Source organism: Calonectris borealis, chromosome W, assembly GCF_964195595.1.
Source record: "Calonectris borealis chromosome W, bCalBor7.hap1.2, whole genome shotgun sequence".
Taxonomy (NCBI): Eukaryota; Metazoa; Chordata; class Aves; order Procellariiformes; family Procellariidae; genus Calonectris; species Calonectris borealis.
Genome location: NC_134351.1, coordinates 54,730,746 through 54,753,594, shown reverse-complemented (window position 1 = coordinate 54,753,594; position 22,849 = coordinate 54,730,746). Strand labels below are relative to the sequence as shown.

The 22,849-nt window shown below is 36.6% G+C and overlaps 1 protein-coding gene and 1 long non-coding RNA gene across 3 annotated transcripts in view; one reads left to right on the top strand and one right to left on the bottom strand.

The window, feature by feature from the left end:
* Positions 1–22,849, top strand: part of LOC142074860 (uncharacterized) — a 602,395-nt gene that overhangs the window by 448,682 nt on the left and 130,864 nt on the right. The gene's annotated exons all lie outside the window — the stretch shown is intronic.
* LOC142074857 (single-stranded DNA-binding protein 2-like) overlaps positions 19,432–22,849 on the bottom strand; it is a 271,522-nt gene continuing 268,104 nt past the window's right edge. Inside the window, exons 15-16 of one of the 2 annotated variants that reach the window (XM_075135771.1) lie at positions 22,185–22,283; positions 19,432–19,733 (exon numbers count right to left, since the gene is read on the bottom strand). In XM_075135771.1, coding sequence (XP_074991872.1) covers positions 19,704–19,733; positions 22,185–22,283 — 129 coding nt within the window. In that variant the 3' untranslated portion in view covers positions 19,432–19,703. The remainder of the gene's footprint in view (positions 19,734–22,184; positions 22,284–22,849) is intronic. The other variant, XM_075135770.1, reaches the window with a different exon arrangement.

The following is a 22,849-nucleotide window of genomic DNA, read 5'->3' as shown; positions in this document are numbered from 1 at the left end:
GCTATGCTTTGCATTTGTGGCTAAAACAGTGTTGATAACACACCAATGTTTTGGCTATTGCTGAACAGTACTTGCACAGCATCAAGGCCTTCTCTGTTTCTCACTCTGCCCCCCCCCCCAGCAAATAGGTTAGGGGTAGGCAAGAGATTGGGAGGGGACACAGTCAGGACAACTGAGACAGATTGACCAAAAGCATATTCCATGCCATATAATGTCATGCCCAGCAATAAAAAAATGGGGGTTTGACCTTTCCAAAGTAACCATTGCTCAAAGACTGGCTGGGCATCAGTCTACTTGTGGGAAGTGGTGATTGATTGCCTTTGCATCATTTGTTGTTTTTTTTTCCCCTCTTTCCTTTGCTTATTAAACTGTCTTTATCTCAACCCACGAGTTTTCTTGCTTTTGCTCTTCCTATCCTCTCCCTCCAATCCCACTGGGGTGGAGATGAGCGAATGGCTGTGTGGGTGCTTAGCTGCTGGCCAGGGTCAACCCACCACAGTCCTTTTTGGTGCCCAACGTGAGGCTTGAGGGGCTTGAGATAATGACAGGTTTGATCGGAGTATGCTAGACTGAATTTATAGCTGTTATACCTGTTTAGCAGTTACTTGCTTTTGCCAGTCATGATGTTGACTTGTTTGGTCTCAATATTGATTTATTTGTTCCCTCACCTGCTCCGTTGCTTGCTCCCTTTCTTGCTGTACATCAAATTCCAGAGCTTCTTAATGGCTGCTTTAAGCTTTTGCTGTTTGCTGTGTTGTTTATCATTTTGTTTTGCTTTGCCTGGGAGAGCTATGATGAAAGCATTGGCCTTGAGCCTAATCTGGTATGTGACCCCAGTATTGCTGCCATCCCAGTACTCTGGGAACCATCTTTTGGAGACAATTAGCAATCGCACCTTTCTCCTCTTCTCCAGAAGCCACTTTGTAGGGGAAATGAAGAATGGCACCTCCCTCCTCTTCTCCTCTGGGATAGATGTTTCCAGCCCTGGTTTCCAGCCCTTCAGTTTCTTGAACATCCCTGCATAACCAGAATGCCTGTATTGGTGTGTGCCATGAATCTGATTTTGTCTTTTCATAAGGTTAATCAATTGGAATGGGGATGTCACACAAGAACGTGCCCTGAGGCAGCCGATTCTTGAGTGTCAAAGTGTGTTACTCATTTAAACATTGTTAAAGATCTAGCTTTAACCCAAAACAGCAGGGAAAATTTGAATTTTAACCAACCTGTCTCACCAAGATAGTTTCTCAGTGCAGCAGCGATTTTCTTCCCACATGATCTGTGCTACTATCACTGCACTATAGCAAGATCTTTGTTTCTTTGTCACATAGTCTTTTGGCAAGCAACAGGATGTCTGTACCGTCACACTAGATACATTACAGAGGATACTGGCTCTGAAAATCAGCATGCTGTGCTATTCCCTAAATTTACTTTTATTCTGTTGCTTCAGAACAAAGTTTGTACTGAATTCTTTTTCCCTCTGTCTGTCTTCTGTGAAGGAAAGAAACAGACTCTTAGAAGTGGCAGTGGCATAGCTCAGTCTTACTACCTGAAAAGGGCTTGTAAAAGGCATGCAGTTGGTATTCTTTTTTCCTTCCTCATCTGCTCTGTACAGATGACAAAAAGTCAAGTATCAACTTCTCACACCATGGATCCTGGATATTAGAAGGCATAGTCTTTAAACTGAACTAAACATTTTGTTATTTAAAAAAAAAGTTAACTTGTCTTTTTCCTGCCTATGCCAGTAATCTGTAAATTTGTTTTCAGGTTTACCTTGTCATTATCTAGGCTTCCTCTAAGACTATGCTTATTTGTTGTTCTCTCACAGGTAATTTTCACCTCCATTTAACATAGTCCCACTGATTAGGTATTTGGCCCATAATATATCTGTTGTCTGCTGTGAGATTAGGAGCTACAAAGCTGTTAGCATCACAGGTAAATGTAAAATCTAAATCTGCTCAAATCTAAACATTTCTGAAGTACCTGGAGGAATACATGCTTGGGGTGAGCGGTCAGCAGACCTCTCAGGCTGTATAGAAAGAAGGGTTTTAGAGAAACAGAAAAGGTAACGTCTGTCGTTTCTGTTGGGAAACATTATTTGAAGAACATAAAGGAGTGTGTCATACAAAATATGCCTATTGGAAGTATGAGCTGCCCTTCAAGAACAGGAATGGCCATCCAGGATCCAAACCAGAAATGCGCATGGCCACCAATGCTTTGGATACTTGGCAAACATACACCTGGAAAGTGAATGATCTCACAGCCTAAAATGTCCTTTTCTAAAACTAGTCTCTGCTTTTGTAAGCTTCTTTTGTCCTGCACTCCAGCTCCTCTCCTTTGACCCTGTCTGCTGAAGTAACTGACTCAAATGTCTTTCTTCCAGTTGGCTTCATGTTGTGGTTTAACCTGGCAGGCAGCTAAACACCACACAGCCATTTGCTCACTCCCCCCAGTGGGATGGGGAGAGAATCGAAAAAAAAAGGTAAAACTCGTGTGCTGAGATAAAGACAATTTAATAGGACAGAAAAGAAAGGGAAAATCATAATAATAAAAGAATATACAAAACACGTGATGCACAATGCAATTGCTCACCACCCGCTGACCGATGCCCAGCCAGTTCCCAAGCAGCGGACCCCCAGCCAGCTTTTCACCTAGTTTATATGCTGAGCATGATGTCATATGGTATGGAATATCCCTTTGGTCAGTTGGGGTCAACTGTCCCAGCCGTGTCCCCTCCCAACTTCTTGTGCACTTCCAGCCTACTCGCTGGTGGGGTGGGGTGAGAAGCAGGAGAAGGCCTTGAGGCTGTGTAAGCACTGCTCAGCAGTAACTAAAACATCCTTGTGTTATCAACATTATTCTCATCCTAAATCCAAAACACAGCACTATACCAGCTACTAGAAAGAAAATTAACTCTATCCCAGCCGAAACCAGGACACTTCATTTTTTCCTTTCTCTGCATTCCCTTACAATCTTATAGTTTCCTAATAGTCTCCATTGGAATAACTGAGTATTTTACAATCTTCACTGTATTTATCCTCGAAAATACATGCAAGTTTAGTCAGCTATATTGTTCTCCTTTTACAACTGAAAAATTACGGAAATTAAGTTACTGGTCCAAGTTCACAGAGGAGATCTGTGCTGCAGATTAAGTTTCCCAGTTGGAAAGCGCCTTTTGTAGCACAGCAGCCTGTACCAGAACCTCCGGTATCACCACACAGAAGAAGGTGGCTGGACCAACACTACATGGCTAAGGCAGGCTCTGAGAAGCATCTTTGTGAGCCATCAAATTTGTATTTATTGATCTCTGTTGTGGGGAGAGGAACAAATGGTCAAAGGCAGATGGAAGATACCTTACATACAAACATGTATGTCACTGAGTCTTCAGTGAAATTGTTTTGAAATGAGGATTGGTGGTGAATTAGAGTGTTAAAAAGTGTGAATGTTTTAAAAGTTTGGGTAACCGAGTAAGAAATTGGCTTCCCTTCAGAACTGTTCTTTTCTAATGAACTTTAAAAAAAACCCAGTAAAAACAGCAAACAACAAAAACAGGTGTAGTACTGTTTTAAATACATTTACAAAGAAAAACCAGAATGGATACTAGATTTTTATCTCCTGATCACATGCATTTGTAATTGAAGCAACAATTTTAAATCTTTGTGTAGCACAATAACATACCTCATGAGTGCTGTGAAGAACAAGACACAGCACAACAGCTTTAAAGAAATTGTGCCAGAAGAGGTAAGGCACTTTATTAATAAAAGATTAGCTCAGTATTAGATGTAGATAAATATTCTATAAAGTAAAGCCATTAGAGCTAGCAAGAAATACTACTCAATTGTACAGTATGTAGACAGTTAGCAACCAGCTCAACTAACAATGTAACTGCTCCTGACTGAAATTTCAGCCAAAGTAGAATCTATTCCAAGAATTATAGAACAGAGGGCTAGTAAAGGAGTTCTGATTTAGAACTAAAATTTTCCATAATTTAGAAGGCTGTATTCTAGAATAGTGTTTTAGGTTTCTACCAAAATTCTTTCAATATTTAAACAGATGTAAGTAAGATTGGAAAGTTTTAGTATGACTTACAGACTAACATGATAATTGTGACATTGTAAGGTGTATAAAAGGCCTTTAGAGATATTTTTTACCAATGTCAGCAGCTGTAGGACATGCCTCCAAAATGTTTCTTTTGGGTGATATTTTAAATACAGATGTCAGTTACTGAAGTAAATTGACTACAATATGTAGCTCTGTATCTTTATAGACTATATACTTCTATATTCTTGAAAAAAATGTATTACTGCCTGAAGTCATAAATGCTTTAGAGGTTTATATGTTTCTGTCATAACCCCATTTATTCCTGGAAAAAAGGGTTTTTTTGACACAGTTTTTGAAAATACAACTACTTCTTGTAAAATGAAACTTTATTCTAAAATGTGTCCAAAATTGCAAGACATAAGCACCATTAAACAGATATATAATCATATATTTATGTACAGAGAGCATTGAAACACAAAACAATTATTAATATAATTCTTATATCATTTTAATGAGTATCCATCAATAAAACTTTACAATTTAAAGACTTTTCATTTGCAAAACAGTTGTAAAATAATATGTATAAATTATGTTTACTACAATTCTAATAACAGAGGCAAAGTAAAATACAAAAATAATCAATACTGCAAATTCAAATACAAAACCCAAAGTAATGCTGCACAGATACCTATGTACACTGGATGAATTCATGCAGCTAGGCAGTGCAACAAATTAACTCTTTAACTTATCACAAAATGGAACCACCATGTTGGCAAACAGAAGAAAATATATTTTTTGAATAATTCATAGTGCATTTTGAAGTTAGACTTCATAAAATGATTCTTGAGTGATATACTTCTAAAATGCCCCATATGATCTGAGATGCCCCAACTCCTCTGCTGCAAAATAAAATAGAAACAAGAAAAGCTAAAAAAGCCACTGTAGTATAGAGTCTGATATACTGGTACCATCTTGATTTTTTTATTCTTGGTATCAGACTTGTTTGCAAGTGTCCATGTCCATAGGGACATATATTACTCCTTGCTATCAAAACTAAATCTTTCCCACTCCAATGCTATCTCTATAAACTGAATCTCACATGATTCTTAGACTGCACTGTTTTACAGAGACACAGCTGAGCTTTGAAAAAAGAACTCTTAAATCCCTATGAATTAGAGAAAGTAAAATGGTAGATAGAGATCTCTCTCTGTTCCTGAAGCTCCTATCCCTAATTGCTTTGATTACATAAACCAGAATACTATAAAAGGCTTTTATGGCTTAGATGAAATTTCTGCTAATTTGTTGGGCAAGCACAAAGCCCATGTTTCTCCACAGAACTTGCCTTTCACAGTGTAGAAGGCTACAGACTATTTTGGATGGTGAAAGGAAGCCAAGCCTCAGGTAACTACATAGAAAAATACTTCAGTGGTGAAAATATTTCAGAAATAATGAAACAAAATCTAAAAAGATTCTCTTGAAAACTGATATCTTGTGTAGCTGTGATACTAAAACATGGCTGTTCACCTTTCAGTTTTGCATTGGTTTGTATATCATAATCAAACATGTAGATACAACTGAGATTCATACCTCATCAAATATTACTCATTAAGTGTCAAAATTAGATGAGATACAATTACACAGTGACAGTTTTATCTTAAAATCTCGAGTGATAAGCCCACTCAGTGTTTTCACTAGGAAGTCACTGCTAAATTGCTACATTTCTTTGATTTCTGAAAATATATTAGTTTACAGCAGCCTGTAAACTACTACAGAGTTGCTCCCTGCCCCATTGCGCTTCCAAAACTCCCTTTCAAGCCAGCACTAACTTTTAAGTTAATGGGAGTTTTGAGCAAACAAGGGATGCAGAACACCTGAATTGGGTGAACAGCATAGCAATTTATTTATACAGCAGCATTTCTAAATTTTCATTATGCAATCACATAGAGAGAAGGTAAAAGACAGCATGCACTGCAGTGACATGATATTGTGCTTGTATCTGGTGGAGAACACTATAGCATTTTCATCTGGGAAAATATAAACATTAGCCCCAGAAGACTCAAATATCCAGTATTAATGAAGCCATCAGCTACTAGGTAGTAAAGAATACCCCAAAAGAGGGAAGAAATTTGTATGCTCATAGCTTAGATACTGAAGCTGAAGAGAATTACAAAAGCACAACACAAGCCTATATTTCTTATAAATTATATGTATATTCATATACTTTTGCTCAAACCACCTCAAAATGCTGAATGATAAAATAATAACTGAAAATATAAATGTTAATTGAAAGCTAAGCACTAAAAATAAATAACTGCTGGAGAAGGTAACTCATCAATTCCTACTTTTCTATACTTCCTGGGTGATAAGCACGTCCACCTCTCCTCTGTTGGCTGACAAAGCCCATTAAGATATTCAAGAATATCGTGATCTACCAAGAAAACTGGAAAAATATCAGATGATAGACAGAATTGTTTTATGCATCTGAAAAGTAGTCAGTAAGTGGCTACCACAGTAATCTTTCCCCATTGCAACAGTTTTACCTTTGTCCCAGAATTCACTGAGAACCCAGAAATAGTAACAGGAAATTCATACCCATTTTCATGCAAGGATGATGCTAGGATAATTCTTAAACATAATATTTTGGTTAAGTTCAGCACTTAAAATACTGAACAGTAGAGCAGGGATTGTACTAGCATATCATAAAAAGCATTTATCAATTTTTTTTATACATAGCTACAAAAGATGCATATCATTATCAACACTGAATGACTCACAACTCAGAAAATAAAGCAAAAACATATCAATATTTCTGCTGTTAGACTCACAAAAGAAAATTACACCTATTTTTTGCGATGAAGTAATATGGTAACTTTGGAAGCAGCCACCCTGTCTCAGGACCAGCCGAGAGAATGTGGACACTTCATGAAGGTGAAAAGGTACAAGTTACAACATTCATAATTTTCAACCTCAGCTTTCCTCAGCTCGCAACAAGAACTGGTACAATCATTGTTATGATTTGGTACCAACAGTTAATGAAGAAGGATAGCAAGTCGAACTAGAATAAGGTAGGTGCATGGTGCAAGCCTGAGGTGAAACCGGCTATAAATGGGCTTTGATAATCCAGACAGTAACGCTGTCTACAAAGAACTGGTCTATCTAAAACTAGGCAATTTCCTCATCTCCAAACCAGGATGTGAAATCATATATATATATATTTACAAGAAACTTACAAAAATCATAAACTACCATTACTGCCTTGATTCTCACAATCCTGTTATGAGCTTCTAGATTTATTCTTTAAAGTTCTTAGGAAAGGTATATTTACCCACCCCTAGAAAGAACATACATTAATATATTTAATTTAAAAGAAGTACATGCTATTGCTGGTGTTGATTCATCTATGCAATGGTTTCTTCATGCGTTGCTTTAAGTGAATGAATCTGTGCAGTCAAAGACTGCTCATTTAACAAATAAAGGTCAGAATTTCTAGGCAGGGGTAAACCCTCCAGAAATGTTCAAACAAGTCAACTGATTTGCACCTGTTTATAAAAAAAAGGAAGTAAAGGAGGAGAGAACAGCAAACTATGGGGGCGGAAATGTCATGTTTGAGATTGAAGGATTCAGAAAATTATCTGGAAGTCACACAGATTCAAATTCTTAATAATTACATTATTCTTGCCCATTTGAGACCATCATGGAATCATAGAATAGTTTGGGTTGGAAGGGACCTTTAAAGGTCATCTAGTCCAACCCCCCTGCCATGGGCAGGGACATCTCCAACTAGATCAGGTTGCTCAGAGCCCCGTCCAACCTGACCTTGAATGTTTCCAGGGATGGGGCATCTACCACCTCTCTGGGCAACCTGTGCCAGTGTTTCACCACCCTCATCATAAAAAATTTCTTCCTTATATCTAGTCTGAATCTACCCTCTTTTAGTTTAAAACCATTCCCCCTTGTCCTGTCGCAACAGGCCCTGCTAAAAAGTCTGTCCCCATCTTTCTTATAAGCCCCCTTTAAGTACTGATAGGCCGCAATAAGGTCTCCCTGAAGCCTTCTCTTCTCCAGGCTGAACAACCCCAACTCTCTCAGCCTTTCTTCATAGGCGTTCCATCCCCCTGATCACTTTTGTGGCCCTCCTCTGGACCCGCTCCAACAGGTCCATGTCTGTCTTGTGCTGAGGCTCAAATAAATAGACTTTTGTGTACAGGAATATGAGGCTAAACATAAACCCTTGAATTCATCCCACCTAACTTTAGGCCCTTAAAAGCATTCAGGATTCATCAATGGAGAGGGCAATTGATGCCATAATGCAATCTTCTGGAGGCATCTCTTTTTCTGTCCCTCCAGTGACTTACTGAGGAAATCTAGGCAGCTAATTTTTCGACAGCTAAAGTTAGGGTAGGATGAATCAGGACGCAGTGTGGAATACAAACAAATACGATCTAGTGGTATAATATTACCATTACAAAACAGCCTGTAATAGCATTAAAGTCTGAGGCTCCAACCCAGATATGCTTTGTGGTTAGTGACCCATATGATCCATGTCTTTGCAACTCCCCAGTCTTGCCAGGAATGTTTTTAAGATAAACCAATGAAGCTTGATTTTATGACCTTGTTTCCCTTGTTTGGTCCTTAGACAAGGAGGTTTCTTTGAACACCATAGATTCCCAAGAGTTGTGCTATACTGGACTTCAGAAGCACTTTCTGCAGGGATGCTCTCCGAATATACAAATGCAACATCAGAGCTGTATTTTAGTACAACAGAACTAGCATCACCAAACCTCTCGGCGCTTTAATAGCTGTGGAAAATAGCTGTATATTTCAAAAAGAATGCTTAGAAAAGGGAAGCCTTCAGTGGAAGGTCTGTTTTCTGACACAGTCAAAGGGCTTCAAATAAAGATGGTACAATTCCTTCCAGAGATTGCAGCTGGCATAGTGTCGATAAGTCATTTGTAATATGATCATTGTCAAGCAGCTTGTTGGATGTCCCATCAACACAGATTGCTGCCCTTCTGAAATGATTTAAGAGGCTGTTTTTAAAAGTTACAAACATGGTCTGGAGAAGTTTGCAGTTGGAATGATTACTCATCCTAACACAAGACAAACATGTTGGCATATTTATGAGGTTGTGGGAATTTTGTATTGCCATGCTTTTGAACTCTTTTGGTATGGCATGGATTGGTTCTGCTGTAGCTGTCAATAATGAAGCACTCGCTGAGGACAGGTAAAAACTGTTCTGAAATACACAAAGTTTGTGAGACTCCCTCAATATTATCAATATTATTGCTTAAGGTCAGAGGCAGCATCAAGATTTCTATATATTTTTATACATTAATATTTATATTGACAAATTTAATTCCTGCTGATTTGGAATATTACTGAGGTTTTCTTTACTTTTAAAGACTGGATTTGTACATTAGTTTCACTTATGATGGTGAAAGTCATTCTTTGTCTAAAATACACCTACCTAATTGTTTAAATGTGACCTGCAAATACTTCTCTTCAATTGGGATTATGCCCTGTTGTTCTCCATAAAGGGCTCAAGCAATCTGTAAGAACATTTTTTTGACCTTAGCAATACAAGGAATTTATCTACAGTTTTTCTTGGAGGTGTGAGGAATATTTATTGTAAGTACCCAAAGTTTTATGTGAAAGGGTGAAGGTGCAAAGTCATTAACAAAGACTATCTTTATTCAAAAGGTTAACCTAGTCATTTAAACTATAAACAAAAACAAATAAAACACAGAACTTCAAATGATCCAAGTAAGAATCCCTTTCAACTTTCGCTGGTTGTGTTGTCAGCTTTTTCACTCTTTTCCAGTCATCATAAAGTCTTTCAGTCTAGATGGGATTTGAATTTCTGATGTTAGAAACAAGCAAAGAACTCGTATATATTTTCAGTTCTTTGTTGTATATCATAAAATAGCAGTATAAATGAATTCATAGTTGGAGTTCTTTTCTTTCTGAGTAAACAGATAAATAATGAAATCCTCCTTAAGACTGCCTCACATAAAGTCTGTGGTAGCTGGAGACAAGGGCACAATATAGAGAAATTGCTTCCTTACCTCCTGCATACCCCAGAGTTGAGTTTCTGTTCTGGCAGCGACGTAGAAGTGCAAAAAAGAGACGACAGAGGAAAAGCTAGTATATCTATGCTTACTTAGTGCAAGGAAGCCTGTAGGTTGGAAAATTTCTCTGAGACAGCCTGCTGAAGTTCTGTAGCTTGCCTTGGGCAGGGGACAGTAGGAAAAAAGACTTTCCTTGTTGTGTAGTTCCCTGCACAGCCTGATTACTCAGGCTTTACATAGGCAGCTGCAGCTTGAAAGCATACACTGCACACATTGCACTGAGTCATGAAATGTGCTAAACTGCAACTGCCTATCATCTGCTAAAATCTAACCCCAAGCTCTCAAAAAGGATATGAACTGGGTTGAATTTTCTTATGTTACATTTGATTTAATATTCCTGTAAATGGCTTATATATTTGCTGTTTGAAATAAATTATGAAACCACTAAGTGTGCTTAACAAGGCTTTAACTATATGCGAACAGCAAGTTTTGAGGACAGAACAAGTACTATTGTAGTATATAATACAATCAAGCCACCTCTTGCTTCAAAACAAGAATTTACAGTATTTACAGCAATGGTGACAAGGTTTCTTACACAAAACCTACAAGAATTTACAAAATATGCATGGATCACTGAGGTTATAATGCCAGCAGTAAAGTAAAAAGTAAATCTCTACATAGAATATCTTGTGCAATGTGAACAAAGTTGACAATAGTTTACCAATGCTTTAAGTAATTCAGATAAATATGATAACCCACCAGCTATCAAATCTTCTTTCTCTCCCCACCAGAAATGACCGTTTGCCAAATGCATGTATGGCAATCCATAAAAAGTTGTTTTGTTTTTGTGGTTTTAGACAAACATGCACAAAACAGATGCACTGGAATATTTTTGCGAGGGGATACTTGCCACAAAACAGCCCTCAAATTTGGTCTTTAAACATATACAGCATATTGATTTACACTTCTCAAATAGCCACTACAAGGCTAAGAAAGTTTCTTGCAAGGATTCTTTCTGTCCTGAAAAAAAAATGTTACTTGATTCTCAAATAATAGAAAGCTCCAGGTTCCACTTTGCTCATGCCACTGTTCAAGTCTGTATTTCAGGCCTTGTTTAGGAATTTGTACTACTCTTCCTTAACAAACAGTGTAAATTGTAAATCAAATCAAAACTAGGAGTTAATTAGAAAAATGAAAATACATCTGGGAACAGCTTACAACCGCTTTTGAATGTCATGTTTCTAGACAGCAATTTAACAAACTGCTTTTTCTTTTCGCTAAATTTTCAACATTCTATGTGTTCTTGTTAGAGATGGACTTTGACATCTGCTGAAAGGGTACTTGTACTTTGCTCATCTGTAACAAAAGGTGTGGTCTGTGGATATTGCATCCCCTTGTCCATAACCTTCTGTCTAGATCAAGAAACCTAACCCTCATGCAGTCTCTCGGCTGGGGTGTACAGACTCTGCAGGCTGCACCTCCACATTAAAAAATAGAGGAACTACTGAATCGTAGCGCTCAGTTTTGTTGCTGTCTGCTGCTAACAAGCTTATATTTGATAACATACTTTTCAAATTCTGCTGGTAAATTATATCTTTAGTAAATTTCTAATTCAATTAAATATGCTTTATGTGGATTTTATTTTCTTCCATTTTGCATGGCAAAGATCAGTTTTTTGTTTCAAGTCATTTTATGTCATTGTTAGAAATCATCTTGACTAATGCATAAGCCTGTGTGATGCTAACTTTCCTAATATCTAACACTGAGGGCTCTCAGGATCTTGCACAGCCACTCCTTATTTGCTGTTATGTACAATGTCTCCAATGAAATAAACTATCTGTAGTAGGACTCTCTTTACAGATGTGAAGAACTTTCCATATGTTTGGCATGGTATGATTAATGGGAAAATCCAAATGAGAGAGAAGAAAACATGAAGATTAAACAACAGAAATAAAGCCTGCAAATATTCGGTTCATCCAGTTGATAATTTGGCTCCTCACTGATTGGAGCAGGATTCCATAGCAATAATTCTTCATATCAAAAGTGATTACAGATGATTTCACTCTATAGGGACAAACATAGTTTTGGTCATGGTTATTGTTATAATTCTCTCCTATTCTGAGGAACTGTATATATCTCTGTAACAGACCAAATGTTTAAATTGTATGGTCTATTTTCGAGTTGTGGTGGGTTGACCCTGGCCAGCAGCTAATCACCCACGCAGCCCCTTGCTGACTCTCCCCCAATCCACCAGCAGGATGGGGGAGGGAATAGGAAGAACAAAAGGGAGAAAACTCATGGGTTGAGATAAAGACAGTTTAACAAGTGAAGGAAAGAGGAAAAAAACAAGTGATGCAAAGGCAATCACTCACCACCTTCCACAAGCAGACCAATGCCCAGCCAGTCTCTGAGCAACAGCCACCTTGGAAGACAAAAAAACCAACCCTCCCTTCTTCCTCTACCCTCAGTTTTTATTGCTGAGCATGATGTTACATGGCATGGAATATCCCTTTGGCCAATTCATATCAGCTGTCCTGTCTGTGTCCCCTCCCAACTTCTTTGCCCACTCCCAGACTACTCACTGGGGGGCAGAGTGGGAAGAAGAAGAGAAAGACTTGGTGCTGTGCAAGCACTGTTCAGCAATAGCCAAAACATTGGTGTATTATCAACACTGTTTTAGTCACAAATCCAAACCAGCACTATATGGGCAACTATGAAGAAAGTTAACTCCATCCCAGCCATACCCAGTACGCTAGTGCACCAGGATATTGAGAAAACGTGCAGCCTTTCAAAAAACACATTATCAGATGATTCCCTATGAAAACTAGTGCTAAACTACCAGAATTTTCTATTAGTAAAATTAAGCCTCTTGTTTTGTGATTGTAAAATCTTATGGGAGTCCCTAGACCTAATTGCAATACTGTAGAGGTTCTTAAGAGAATCGCGAGGTAATGTAAGAATACTGAATGAACAGTTGGGTACACTTTGCAGATATATTATCCAGTACTTAATTACCAGACTCTGTGAACAAGTCTGCTTGACCACTCAATTACTTTTCTGAGAGATTTAAACACAGAAACTTACACAGCTGAGGGGCACGCTGAATCATCCATTAGATACAATGAAAACACAGAGTACACAAATCAAACTTGACTTTTTGTGAATTGAGCTTTTATAGTCATACATATCAGATGTTAGGAAATCCAATTTTGGGAATGTGGAAGGAGCTTTCAACATAAAGTCCACTTTTATTATTCATAGAAGATATGTAGTAAATCTTGTTTTGATCTGATTTCCCAAAAACCATGTCTTTCAGCAAGTATTTACGATGCTGAATTCAAATGGAAAAAAGGTAATTTGTTTTCTTAATTTCTTATGCACATAGAAATTAAATAGTGGCTAGAAAGTGACCATTTCAAATTATAAATGAAAACTGTATTTTTATTAAATGTGAAAACATGTTCAAGAAAACCTTTATACATTTTTATGGCAAGTTTTCCCATTACATGAGAGGCTTCCTTACATATTTCAAGCTTAAATGAAGAAGAGTGACCAAACAGAAGTTTGGACTAAAATTGCAAAGCTGTTAGCTATGTTGAGGGAAACAATGACTATACAATTTAAAACAATATGAAAGGACAAGTTCACAAAAGTAGTTCATGTAGTAGTGAACAATGCTCTAATAAAATAAGAAACAGAAGAAAGCCAAATCTGTTCCACATATCAATACTTTCAATACATAAACATACTCCTGCATTGGCAAAATCTTAAAAATAAAATAAAATAAAATAAAATATCTGTTTAGGGAAGACTTAACTTGAGCTTCTAGACTGTCCATGCTCAAACATGGTTTAAGACTATTAGCAGTCCCACCGTTCTGAAAGAACTTGTATTCTTAAAATATGTTTAAAATTAAGCATGTATAAGCTTTATTTCAAACGAATGTGAATGTGTTTGCAGGATCAGAGTTTTAATGTGCTGAGTAGATCATCCATTTATGTGCTCTAAATTTGTTACCATAATGTAATATTTCCAATGTCACAGCACTGGCAGACAACTTACATGCATGCACTCAAAGCAATATTTTAGATAAGGACTTTTTGCCTCTGATTTTCAGGTTGAAACATTTTGTTAATTTTTACACACCTTTTGCATTTTGCTCTATACTGTATACATCTGCCAAATAATGTCACACCTCAAACTATATATTTTGTTCAGTTCAGGGTGAAATCCTGCAAAAAATGACATTATGCTTGTGGTTTCGTCAAAGTTTCAGTAGGACAACTGGAATGAACAGCAGATTATAGGATTGAGCCAATAATGTCTGGAAAGTAGAGGAAGTTGCACATAATAAAAATTTAAATCTAACTCATATATACTTGAGTGCATTGAATTTTTATAGTTGTTTCATACCATTATTAAATTCTGAATTAGGTCCTTAGTGTGATCAGTTTGAAGAGAAATGAGCTGTCACTGTGGTAAGGGTTTTTTGGTTTTTTTTATTTGAAAGACATGCTTCCTTCCTTAGGGCCCAATCCATCCTTAGGGCCCAACCAAACCCATGCCTGTTTGGAATGGGAACTGTGGTTATACCATCACTTACAGTAAATTAAAGAAAAATAAATTTACCTATACAGATCTTTTTTCATCACTAAACTCTATTTTATTATATTCTTCAAATGCAAATGTGTGGGGTCAAATCTTGAAGAATTCAGCCCATATTTAGCAACAACAACATCAGAGATATCTAGGAACAGGAGATAATGCTTAAAAATAATTAACTGATCTGAGAAATAGAAATCAGTGCAACATTTATCAGCTGAAAATTCATTTTATCTAGTAAAGGGGGAAAAAAAAAGAAAAAAATGTACAATGCTGAATATTGTAACAGCTGGTCCCTCATTAAATTTCCCATCTAATTCCAAATCTTCTTCACATGCAGTATTTCATTTGCTAGCTACAGAACAGGGGAAAATTCAAATGATTTTTAGCCAGTTCAAGAAGCTATCCTTCTGATGCAGAGATTCTAAATTGCTATCTATAAAGAAACAAGCTTCTATTCACTTCTTCCTAATTTGAAGTATTTAAAATAAATAATTAGTCTACACATTTCCCATTGTGTTTTAAAGGGAAAGTGATGGCTGGGTATCTTCAGAGGACTGGTCATGGAATATGGGGAACAGGCTGATAAGTCTGAAAGATGTTACAGTATTTGAATACATAACACATTGGTGGCGTAGTCTCCAATCAGAAGGCTTCCAAATAAAAATTGTCAAATGTGGCCATAAGCAGACTGCATGACAACTTACTGATCTGGGAACTGACCTGTTCTGTCACTTTGAAAAGCCAGTCACTCCTAGTCAAGATTGGGGCACATTCCACTGGGCAGCGTAAGGTGTGTCAAAGACTAGTCTCGAGGTTATTGCCATGTTTCTCACATGCACAAAATTCAGTCTACAATAAAGGGGGGAGAACACTCAGTTCAATTGCAGTTCTTCCTCATGCTCAGGTTATTAATAAAATAATGCAACCTATGCATACAAATATCCATGTATTTTTTAAATGCACATCAGGCCACATGTTTTACTTGTGATTCATACAGCTTCTTCCTTGTCCTGTTCTTGTCTATACGAAACTTACATATGGAAATAAAATCTCGGTATGAATACTCCTTTTTGTGGGTTTATGCAGTAAGTAAAATACTGGATTCATTGTAGCAAATCACGACTTCAGCTGATTTCTACAAGGCCAGAATTTTTGCCAGAGTTCTTACAGTGAGAGAGATCCATTATTACACTATTTCTGCTATTCTAAGATTTGGTCACTTCTGTTTTAAAAAGCGTTATTTTAACCTTGTATGAAAGACCCATTTAGAGAATCATGTTCTATTTATTTCTACATTAAAGAGAGAAATCTATTTAAAAACCCAGTGTGGAAAAACTATCCTGTACCACTTAAATTACTATTCCTCACAGAGCTGGACAAATTCTGACATTATCAATAATGTTGTTGCATAAAGACAGAAATAAACAGCAGTTAAATTACATGTTGATATCTAGTGCATTAGAAATGTAAGCAAAAAAATCAGTGCTTAGAAATAATCTTTCTTTCTATATTAATACTCCTATATACAATGAAAAATCCTACAGGATTTATAAGCAAGAGAACAAATGAACAAACAAAAAGCTCTATGCAAATTAAAAAAACCAAAGGGTTTACTCATAGTAAGTGGAATATTTAGCACATAAAATTGTTTTCTATGGTTCAGCTGCAGAACTTATGTATAGTTATAATCGCCTGATCTTACCAATGTGCATGTAAATAACTTTACTCATGTATGTAAGCATAGGTTCATTCCCTACAAAAAGCAAGGTGATTAGGTTTACTTACATCTGATAAAAATTCTAATAATAAGATATGCACTGAATATTCAAGCAGATGTCCCGAAACTAAAATTTTGCAAGCTTACACATATTTTATCCCACCAGTCTATGGGGCTACCTAGGTATGAAAAGTGCTGGGCATACTTAGCAACTTGCTATATGAGAGCATAGAATGCTAGCCTACAAGAAGCAGGGCTCAATCCTGTTCTTTTTGAAGCCATCAGCATATATACCGAGATTAATGCTGTAAGATCAATGCAACAATGTTAAACTTAATATAAATGTTTTGGAAAGGAAATGGAAAGGGGAAACAAAGATATGCTGGCAGTAAGAAAAATTGTATAGAAGGGAGTTCAAAAGAATTACAGAAAAAAATTATGTGACTGAAAGGATGTTATTCTCTTGTAGTTAAATTAGGATAACATATTTGATAATACTATTCAGTATGTGTTGACAGTTCCATTTTAAAGGGCATATTATATTCTGTGCTCTTATTTTCCCAGTTTTAATTTAATGATCAGATTTTTTTCCTTAACAGGCACCTATAAGCTAAACTATTGCAGATAGCAGCAAATTCAAAAAGAAAAAAAGTTCAGTTTCTGATTAATACTAGATCCTGATTCAGCTTAATTTTGCCAGCATGAGAAGCTCCAGTGGTGGCATGCACTCTGTTTTGTAAGAGAGCCCTCAGTGATGCCATCAAGGCCAGTTGTTGCATGGTCACTGGACACACTGCTTGCTTGCAGGAGCCCTGGCTTGGCTTGGGACAGTACAGGGTGTTCCCCTAGGGATACACATCAGACCCCAGATGTATTCAACAGTTTAAGAGCTCACTTGAGGGCACACTTACCTGGTGTGTGAATGGGCTTTGGCACTTGATGCATACTCCAGACATATCCATCTATCTTAGTCCAGTTGCGGTGACATCATATGACTGAAACTGGGCAGAAGAGAGTCCTAAAGTCCTTCTTAGAAGGCCACCAACGAGGATAATATAGATGCCAAATGTAGGCTGCAAGCACGCCTGAACTTTGCACTACTTATGGTGGAAGCTGGGGTGCACAGGAGACATAAGCCACTGAAACCAGTGGTATTAGTGACAACGGTCAAGTTCAGGATCTCGGGTACTGAAATATCATTTTATCTTTTTATAAATCAAATCAATAGTAGGGGCTTCTGGCATCTTTTGAGACAGCAACAAACTGTTTTCCAAAGACAAACAAATGAATTCAACCTTCATAATCACTGGGAATACAGTCAACAAAACCATATAATGACTATCTATCTAGTTTATGATTACAACTGATCAAAGCAGTTATTATTAACAAAAAAGTAATGCCACCAAAATCTTTGACATTTTAACATAATTTTAAGTAAGACCCTGTCTCCAAGAGTTTCATCTTTGAATAGTCCTAACGAGAGTAGAAAGTATTACATCTTTTTATTTTCATATATATATTATATGTAAAAATAAAAATTAGGAGATTGTAGTTCACCTTACACATACAGTTATGTGCATCTACCTTCACAATGAACCCATTACATACACCTCTTCATCACAATTTCATGAAAAAAAAAATCTCCTTACAAGACTGCATAGACATATCATATCTCAGAACTGTTTCCCCTATGTAAGTGGCTCTTCTGTATGCAAAATCCAAGGTAAGATCTTTGCTCTTTGTCTGTGGCATGAATTTTAGTTCAGCCACTTTGTGTCTGCATTGCTGACCATCAACCTTTTGACCACTACACAATTGCGAGCTTTCATTTTCTTGGGGGAGCTGGAAGTCTTTAGGAACTAAATTTACTATAATCTTGGTTTTAGAACTTTGCTTGAGGAGACAGGGGACTGCTTCTAGAAGCTTTTCCTTTAAGGCCATATACCTTTTCTCCATTCTGTCCCAAGCTTTCATGTTCAATATGCCAACCTCTTTATGAAATGGCTCAGACCTTTGTTCCTCTTATGTTTATAGCAAAAGATAGGACCCTCACAAGGCTAGTAGTCATAAAAAGTTCACCCAATCATTTTGGTTCACAAAAATGACTGCTTACTGGAAAGTTGTGGGGGTGGGGTGTTTCAGCCTGATAAACCTAGTAAAAAATACATATTGAAGTACCAGGGTGATCTGATTTTCTGAATGGGCTTTGGAGATGCTGTTTATAATCAGGCTTATGGATTGTTATGATTCAGTTGAGAATCATTGAAAAGGGGAAACATAATGGTAAATTGTTAGAAAATATTTCAGTAATAAGGACTCAACTGTATTTCCACTACCAACCCTATGGAAGATCATGCTAAATAGAAAACTCATTTCCAAGGGCAGAAGAAGCCCTGATACTTTATTGCTAGATTCTATATCAATTGGAGCTCACTTACAATAAACTTATAGTACTCTATATAAACTGAGAAGCTTGTATCAAATTCAGGCTTCCATTTAAAATAGATATTGCAGATATTAGGCTTCAATTAAAGAAGAAAAATAACCTTCAGTGCTTCTTTTTTTAAAGGCAAAGTATAAAAAAAAAATCACCAAACTAGGTGAAAATTATTAAATTTCTCCAAAAATTATGCTTTCTTCTATTTCTTGAGACAATACAGTTTGTGATTCACAGGGTAACTGGTATCAAACACAAATTAATGAGAGCTCTTATAAGCAATTTTATTCCTATCAATAATGGCAGACATTTACAAAATCAGAAGAATTTATCATTTGAGTTCACCTTAAAAAATAACTTATAAAGCAGTGATATATGCAACATAAAACAGTTCAGGAGGGAAGAAGGAAAGCAAACTTTAATAATTAAAATGTAAACATAAAAAAAAAGATGGAATAAAAGTCCCTACTCCTCATTTCTACTTAAGATGTCATGTGACAATATTTTACAATGTCTTGCAGGTTTATATATGTATGTGTGTATTTCTATATCACACACACACACATACATATACATTAACCCATATATTTACATAGACAGATAATTGTTCGCAGTTCCATCTTGGGCAATTCTGTTACGCCACTCTACTCTTGTCTCAATCATGTTTGGGACCCAATTTCTTGACAAAACTGGGGAGATGGTAGGAAAAAATGGTGGTTCTGATTGTGTCTGAGATCCTTTTGTTAAACTATACACTGGGACAAATAATTTTCTTCTGTAGTAGCTCTCTGAAGAGAGCCAACTCACTGTGGTCTTCATGAGGAGACTTGGTAACAGATCACACACTCATTGTCATGCTAGGGGAATACTGAAAAAAGAGGAATCCACATTTTAACAACAGTTCTTTCCCAGGTAACTAAAACCACTTTTGGACAAGAGCAATAAGTTTAAATGTCAACATGCTATTTTAATTTTCTCCTAAATTTGTACTATAGCACATGCTAAGGCTGTAGTTCATTTTGTGGTATCATAACTTCCGTTATACTTCTATCATTATGTAAAAATATAGCCATTGCTGATGAAATCAATTCACTTGACAGTTTCAGTGTTGGACACTGCTACCTGGGTAGTATGATGAATCAATATTTCACTGATGCTTTTCATGCCTTTTACTGGTCAATGTTGGCTACTGGAGGGATTTAGCTGGGCAAGATAGCTAGTCTCAAACAGACCAGCTACATTTGTGGTCACTTGAACCACATAACTATTTTGAAGGGCTTTTTACTACTTGATGGGAAAAAGGTGAAATGTCTGACTGGAATTAAACTAGGTTTTTGGCTTATTTTTAAATTCTGTATTATAGATTTTATGAGGCAAGCTGAATCAAGTATCAGTGGTTATTCTTCTTTACGTGAACTGAAAATTCAATCATCACCATATTACATTATTATTGTAACACAAATTGAACTGCAGCCCTTATACAAGCTATAGTTGCCCTCAAGTTAGCAATACTTCATTACAAATAATCAATGGGACACCACAATGCCTAATACAAATGCACATTTATATGCTTATTTTAATTTGTATTTCAATTGAAACTTATAGACTGCAGAAATACTCAATTGGCCTAAAAATCTTCTAAGTAGAGGAAAATGTTCAAACGCAAGAAATATTAGTGATACAATAGAAATATACTGATACAAGAAACAGAAAGATATTCATTTGCCTTGGAAAAAACAGATATGTAATAAAAAAAACCTACCAAAGCTAGATTTTTGAGGTGGCCATTTCTAAGTGTCAAAACATATTCAGAAAAAGCATTTTGGATGGGTCTTCTCTGTCATATAAATTGCATAGAATGGACCACTTGGGTAAAATCCATTTTGTCCCATATCATGTCTCTGATGGTTTGTCTGCTTTAGGGCTTACTCCCGTCATGTGCTGAGCCCTCTCATAGTGGGCCCAGCAAAGCTTATCTTACTAGTTGGGTCCCAGATTCATTCAGGTAGGAAAACTAGGAGTATCTAGAATCCAGTAAGTAGTAAGCATCTGAGAAAACTAATTTTCTTTTGAGTACAACTGATGTCCTTCTTTTAATGAGTTTGGTTTGGTGAACTGGTCTGCCTGCTGAATCAGACTGTTTGTCCTCAGCACAAGTAAAGCATGCTGAGTTGAGAACTAACATGGACTACCATGACCAAAGATCACATTTAATGGAGATTTTGTGGTTACTGCTTTTTCTGCAGATTTTGAAACATCAGTCTTTTTGCTTTGTACAAATCAATTTTCTCCAATACCCCAAACAATCTGAACATGTGCCCTCTTTATGAGGACACAAACAGCTAACATGCAGAAAATACTCCCTCTTCCTTTTCACTAGTTTAAGAAACAACTGCCCCCCCAATCTGATTTTCATGAAATTTGCCATGATCTTTGACTGTTGTGTGATCTAAGAGAAACTGTTTAGTCTTCATAATTTCTGAGCTAAATATCACCACTGGCATAGTTAATGAAGTTGCACTCACTTCTGAACAGCAGTGATTTCCAGTAAGAATAGAAGTGTTGAAGTCACTCAGCACTTCTGAAAAATCAGGCCACTTCTATATAGGAACCTAAACGTGGATTTAGAAACCCAACTTCAGGCACATGAGTATTAAAATACTAGTCTAGCTTTGTAATGTATTTTATACCATGTTTTGCTGCCTCAAACATTCTCCATTTTAAAAAATATAATTTTTCCCAGAATGAACACTAGAGGGTATCTTTGCTTTCTCTGCTCTAAAAGCATGCGACATCTTTTCAACGTAAGATCTCTTGGTGCTCTAATTATATACTTCAGTGTGAATCCTGTTCTAAAAGACATTACTGCCCTGCAAAATACATGGTTCAGGAGTCAAAGTTTGAAAAACCAAAAATTGAAACACTCAGATGTAAAGATCTGACAACTATGTGTATCTAGGCTGTTCAGATATTGCCTGACAAATGCCCATTGTGCATTACTGAATATGTATGGCATAATTATTACTGTTTGACAGATTTAACTTTCATTGACAATTGACCTCTTAACCTAGAAAAAGAACTTCTGCAGTAAATCTACACCTCCCACATTTTTCAGTTTCAGCTCAACTTCTAAAAGTATTTGGCACAATTTTTTAGTGAATCAATGCTATAATTTTAGATGCTAGTAAAAAAACACATAAGGCACAGCATTGCATTACAGGTACACTACAAAACTGTTTGTTCTGGCTGTTATTTTTCTTTTTTAAAATAAAAGATCAGGGATAAATTTTGCCAAGTAAAAAACTACTTAAATACTTACGCTCTCACTCTGAAAAGGGTTTAGGAAGTTTCCACCCATCTCACCGTCATCCCTGGGAGTACCAGGCTGATTACTCATGCTCATATTACTGGGAGAGTTCTGTTAAACAAGATTTTAAAATACAGATGAAATGTTGAAGATTTCAGTTCCTTTCCCAGCTTCACCTAGCATGTCAAAAGAGTATCTGTACAATGCACTGGAATTTCTGAACTTAAAAGATAAGTCTCTGTAGAGTTCTGTATGTTTCAATTACTAATTTTAACCTGCAAAGAAGTATTTTCTCCTCTGAAGTAACAACTATTTACCTGTGATTCTTGTTTTCAGGGTATAGCCAGCATGTTCTCCTACTAAAGTTGGGAAAAAGTATAAATGGTAGGAATAAGTATTAGCTCTGAAACTACATTAAATCAGTACGGTCAAATCAGTGGTATATGAGCATGTGCCTTGAAATATGTGAGTTCAGAATATGTACTTAAAGGTAGACATGTGGACAGATCTGGTCTGCACAGACCTTCACAAATCAAGGCCTGTATTTGAAGTATTTGTTCATAGTGTGTAGTTTGTTGAAATAGCTTCTAGTTCAAATTTTGAGTTGCTAAACCACTTCACCAAGAGCAGTTATGTACAGTTTATAGATAAATGAGTTAACAAGAGTATTAGATAAA